This window comes from Blennius ocellaris (assembly GCF_963422515.1).
Source record: "Blennius ocellaris genome assembly, chromosome: 11".
Taxonomy (NCBI): Eukaryota; Metazoa; Chordata; class Actinopteri; order Blenniiformes; family Blenniidae; genus Blennius; species Blennius ocellaris.
Genome location: NC_137660.1, coordinates 10,855,937 through 10,862,033, shown reverse-complemented (window position 1 = coordinate 10,862,033; position 6,097 = coordinate 10,855,937). Strand labels below are relative to the sequence as shown.

Below are 6,097 nucleotides of genomic sequence, written 5' to 3'. Positions count from 1 at the left end.
GCAGAAGAAATAAAATAAGAACAACTGTCTATATTCTGTATATTAATGCATAGTATTTACTCTATACTTCAATTATGACATGCAGTATGTTTTAGGGTTGAGAGACAATGAGACAAGTCTAGGTCACTCTATATGAGTTTTTTTTAAGTCTAAAAATACTTTTGCTTTCCAGGCTGTTTTTATCTGAAAGGTATTTTTTTTTTTATATCTTAGAAGTAAATCATCCCTATGGCTCATTGTAAAAGGAACCAGACAATCAGTAATGTATCGCACAGCATCGTTTATCTGTGACATATTCTTGCATTAGCCTGTAATATTCTCTAATTAGTTCCGTGTTTTTTTTATTATTTTTTTTTATATGAGTTTGAGATAAGACAATGTTCTTATCTTCTCACCATTGACATTCTGCACATAACCCAAACAGATCTGAAAAATGTAAAATACCACCAGAGCAAAAAAAAAACCAACAACTAACAAAACAAATCAAACAAACAATCAAACAAAAACATTTTGTTGTCTTTTGATTTGTTCATGTATCAGTCTTGGCTCACTTGTACTTCCACAATCATAGATGAGATTCAAAGCAGGAGACACACACCCACACACACACACACACACACACACACACACACACACACACACACACACACACACACACACACACACACACACACACACACACACACACACACACACACACACACACACACACACACAGTAACATGAAACTTGAACTTAACTTGTAAAAAATGGCAGAAGCCCTCACTTATTTCACATTTTTTAACAATTCCAGTCATAAAATCAAAAGAAACCCAGTCTATTATAGTATTGAATTAGTTAATTAAAAAACAACATAATGTCTACTATTGGTTAAGACAAGGTGGTAGAAAGTATGTTGCTGCTCAAAATTCTACATTGTCTTTTTTTTTCATGTTTGTCAGTCATACTCTCAAGCTTTAAAAAAAAAAAAAAAAAGAACGTGTTTCCTAATCTCAGTGCCTAAAAGTCCCTGGGATTGAAAGAGAGGACGACACGTTCAGATGCTTGTTGTCTGGGGATTCTTCGTCCTTGGCTTCGGCACCGGTGATGGTTTTTGACCTTCAGCTGCAGCGGATAGCTGTGGAGGTTTGTTTGCCGTCTCCGCCTCAGGCTGAGAAACTTTGTGGTAACAAGCTCTTGGTGAAGGCTGGGGGCTCGGGAGAGGATGGGTCTCGGTCGGGTGCATCGTTTCGTACTCCGGCCCGATGGAGTCAAGCTCTCGCCTGTTCATCGAAAGCATCCTGAGCTCCCCTTTATTCTTGACTCTCATTTGAGTTTTGTTGCATCTCTTGCAGCAGCACAAAGCGACGATGATGGTGATCAGAAGAAGGGTCAGAGCAGCTCCTCCTGCCACCGCTCCCGTCACAGTCGTAGACGTAAAACAAAGTAGAGACGGTGGAGGAGGAGTTTTACAGGTGGGGTGAACAGTGTCACTAGTGTCCCGACTGGCTCTGTTGGACACGCTGCAGGTGAAGCTCCTCTCTCCTTTCAGCTGATTCAGAGATATTCTCAGCCTTGGACTTGTTTCACTTGGTAATGTCTTTTTATCAAGCGTCCATGAGAACTCCAGGTCCTCAGGCTTGGCTACGACACATTCAAGATTAACAGCACTAGACTTAAAATCACAAACGTAACGGACTTCAGGCTTTGGCGCTTTGTCGATCACACAGAGGCGACTAGCCCATGTTTTAGCCAAAGTACCATTGTGCTGCAGCACATCTGCCCGATAAGCGCCGGCACTTGAGAATTTCACGTTCCTGAGCATCAGAGATCCAGTGGCAGAGATGTCGTCTGGTTTCCCGACAGACACTCGGCCTTGCTGTCTGTAGAAAACTATGGTGTTGTTGTGAGTCCATCTCAGCACATGAGAGTTTGCCAGCTTTTCATAAGCCAACGGGAGGACGGGGCTCTGTCCAACGGCAGCGTAGACGTCACAGGTGCCCTTGTTTTCTGCAGAGAGGTTGATAAATCCAAAAAGGAAGATAACAGCGGTAAAACAAGCCATGCTGCACAGGTGTCCTGTGGATGCGAGGTATACGTCTGGATCTTTGTCACAAAGTCTTATTTGTAATCCCTTAGTTCAGCTGCCTTTGAAAGCCTAAGCCAACTAACAGTCTTGGTAAAATGGGCGTATATATCTGCTGAGTACAACAAAACTGGGTTCTACCAAAAGGGAAGCGAAACCTCAGCGGGAAGAAAAACATATGCCAAGAGTCTCCTTTCAGTTCTCAAAAGATGACTGACGACATTGTGAAAGTCATGGAGCAATCAACCTCTAAGAGGCCCAGATATGGATCTATTTGCAGTGTTTTCATTGATGACATGTTGTGATGAAACAGCTGTGGTGAACACATCAAACCACATGATGTGATTTTGAACTTTGTCCAAGCGATGTTTTTTTTTTGTTTTTTTTTTATTTCCATTTTGATACCCAATCAACATCACGTCAGAAGATTCACTGAACAGGCTTTAAAATTTAATCTGTCTGAAGAGGAAAATGAATCCCATCAATTCAAAGTTGATGAATTAGCTGCACGTTATTGGGAATAAAGATAAAAGCAATTATTTGTATGTAAAAGCCACAATTCAGCCAACTATTTAGTCTAATAGATCTATATTAAGCTGCAAAGATAACTGAATTTTGAGGCATTTTGCATAATTTGGAGGAGAAAAAAAACTACTTCGAACAATGCAATCATTTCGTAATTCTTCATATAATAATTACTACAAAATGTCAATATACAGAGAATATATAGTAATGGAAATCATGTCAAAATGCTGAAAATCATCATCATCAGTCACATATTTTCCCTGCAGGGTTTTGCATCATTTATCCTGGCTATTGGTTTTTGCCCGTCAAAGAACACAAATTAATTTTATTTGTCTTTTCTCAATTAGTTTAGTCATGGCTTTCACATCGTTTCTGATGAAGCAACTGAACAATGAGAGACCACAACCTCATTTCACACTTTCATCTCAGAGGCTTCAGCTGAACAGCTCCACTATAGCACATGTAATCAGAGATGGTGTCACCTTTGCTACCGATTTCAAATGAAATTAAATTGTTTATTTGATATTATCAAGAGAAAAGTCTTTTACAGAAAGCAATGCAATGATATTTTACTGATAATAAACCAGAGCAGTAATTTCACTCAGTGATTTTCTGAATCATTTGGCCTGTTAAAGTCCTCAGGGCACACCAGTTGAGATAATTGAACTTTCTTCTGCTTTATAATTTGAGGTTTCTGCATATTTATTTTTCTTCGCAACATTGAATAAACAATTTACTTTTGAGAATCATCATAATCAAGGTCACTTTCTTTAAATCCCCCCAGAGCATTTCCAGTAAACCTGAACCAGTTCATTGTTGGCTTGACGTGCAGATAAAACCATCCTACTTTAATTTATACAGCTGCAACCCTCCACTATATCTACACAACTACGTCAGAGATATACTGGGATGAGTTCAGTTTGCACCCCACAACTGTTATTTCACACAATTAGCAGTGATTCACAATCTTTCTGTAACGTTCAGCTCCTTCAAAGATACTCACAGTGAGAACAACACCTGGTTCTTTTAGTTTCACCATCATTACACGTTTTCCTACCCCGAGGGCACGGGTTGATGTGAAATGTTTGCTATTCGTACTGAGAACCGAGTGCAATGAGCTCCCAGTTACAAATGTTGTAAAGATTATGTCTCTTTTCACTGCTGGTTGGCTTACAAGTAGGACTCCATGTGTGAATTAACAAGCACTTGTGTCTGTGGTTTACAGATACACACACACACACACACACACACAGACAGACACACACACACACACACACACACACACAAGAAAGACAGGCAAGCATATGGTGCCCTGGTGCTTATACTGTATCTAACCTGGCATGAAGCACAGAGAGCGCCTGATCCAAAGGCTCCGTCTATTTTCATCAGTGTCTGTAAAACTGCACCTGGTAACAAACGCTTGCAGAGAAACACAGGGAGGGGCCGATAACTGGAAACATTAATAGCAATTAAACAGAAATATCAGCAATGACGAATACACATGAATTAACAAGTGTGTCAATGTGTGGATGTAAAATGTGAAATGCACTGGAGCAGACCTTATTAGAAAAGATAAGGAACCAGACTTCTAAAGAGATTTTTCTTTATTTTTTCACAAGTTTCATTGCCCGAAAACATTGTTACACTGAATTTAAACTGTCCCACTCCTTCCAGTGGCTAAAGAGAGTGATACTGTTCATCTTGTCTTTATATGGACACTCCCAAACACCCTCAAAGCAAAGGATTTTCACCTTGACCTTGCAGAATATGTTTCATTTTCAATGGTGTGGACTGGAGTGCAGCCAAAACAATTGAAGACTTATTACTGTGTTAATACCTTACCGACTGCATCATTTCAACAGATAGTTGTTTCACGGCCTTTATGACACCGCTCCATAAACATTCAGTTGAACTTTGCCCACATCCTGTTTCAGTGAAAATGATCCCAATCACATGTGCTGGGTAATGCTGATAGAAGATTGTGATTGGAGAACTTGAGTGATCATGGGTCATCAGTCTGTTCTCCTCTGCTTCAACTGCCGTATCTGGGTGACTGTCATGTGCAGTAGTATTTCCTCAAACTGGTTGTGTGTCAGAGGAACTGAGCTGCAGTGATGACAGACGGCATTTTGACACATTTCGAGATTTTCAATTCAGAGCACAGGGGTACAACAGAAACACTCTCGACTTGCTGGAGAAAAATATTGCCGACACATTTGAAAGCTGAATTGAAAGAAAAACACAAGGAGACTCAATAAATAGAAATGATTATCTAAGAATTTCTAATGTGTTTACGTAGGTGACGACGACTGCCATTACTGCCAAGGACAAAGTGTTCCACTTCAACTGCTATAATTCTATGCAAACATCGGCCAGTGTGCCTAATGGCAAACCAAACACAACCGTTTTATCATCTTTTGACATGCCCTTCTAATTGGCTACACATTGTAAGGTCTGAATAGACCAGGCATGGGTTAATTGGCCCCAGTTCCTGGTCCCTCAAGCTCTGAGGCAGGGAGCCCGTCTGCCGAGCTGATGTTTAATTCAGGGGCCCAGATGGAGGCGTGACAGCCTGGCATTGACATCCTTGACTCACACTTTCAGCAGACACGTCTGTGTCGATGAAGGAGTGGGTGGGGTTTGGGCGCGGGGGGGAGTGGGGGGGTGATGGGGCCCCCCTCCTTCGCTCCAAAGTCATGGTAATCATGAGGACATCATATACAGAGCCAAGCACACTTTGTGTGAGCGGAATGAACAGAATCTTTTGTATATGGAAATAGACAGCAATATAATATAGACAGTCACAACTGAGCCTCACAGGGGAAAAAAAAAAACCTTGCTTTGTTTAATGGCTCAGGGTTTCAATGTTCACCCTGTGCCGGTTACTCAGCTTTCGTTGAGCGTCTATCATTCTATTTTCCTGGTGATGGATCGGTTGTCCTGTTCATGGTCAGTTGTGATTGGCTCCAGCCTTTTGTGACTCTCAGTTGGAAAAACGGTATGGAAGATGGCTAAATGGATGCGCAATCAAAGAATATTGATCATATGACCTCATATGATAAATGAGGATATAACTGTTAACAATATAACCAGAATCGATACATTTATCATAAAAGTGCCTACTTGTAAATCTGTAATATTGTGGATAACCTGTAATGCGCTTAGAAAACACTTTCCCACTCAGATCATATTAAGTTCAAAACTATTTGAAGAAAGTACAACTGTTATTTTTGCCTCCATTCAAGTTTCTGTACGATCTAAACAGAAAGCTGATCACTATCGTGTGACTAAACATTTTAGCTAGCAGGTACCTATTGAATTACCACTTTGCTTGGTTTGAGTTTGAAATTTACTAATGGAATTCCAATAAAGTCTAATGAAAGGAAATGTAACTTTTTATAGGACAGTCATTGAAGTACTTCAAGTAGTGCCCATTAAGTACTTAGAATTGCATTATTTATATCTTTAAAATGACAATAGTCTGAAGTAAAAGGCTCCCATATCATA

General features: G+C 40.2%; 1 protein-coding gene across 1 annotated transcript; it reads right to left on the bottom strand.

The window, feature by feature from the left end:
• Window positions 1–1,036: 1,036 nt before the first annotated feature.
• LOC308136990 (T-cell surface antigen CD2-like) lies at window positions 1,037–2,044 on the bottom strand (the record flags this gene model as incomplete). Its single annotated transcript, XM_080505546.1, has 1 exon — window positions 1,037–2,044. The coding sequence occupies one exon, from the start codon at window positions 2,042–2,044 to the stop codon at window positions 1,037–1,039; it is 1,008 nt and encodes a 335-aa protein (XP_080361672.1).
• Between the last annotated feature and the right edge of the window lie 4,053 nt (window positions 2,045–6,097).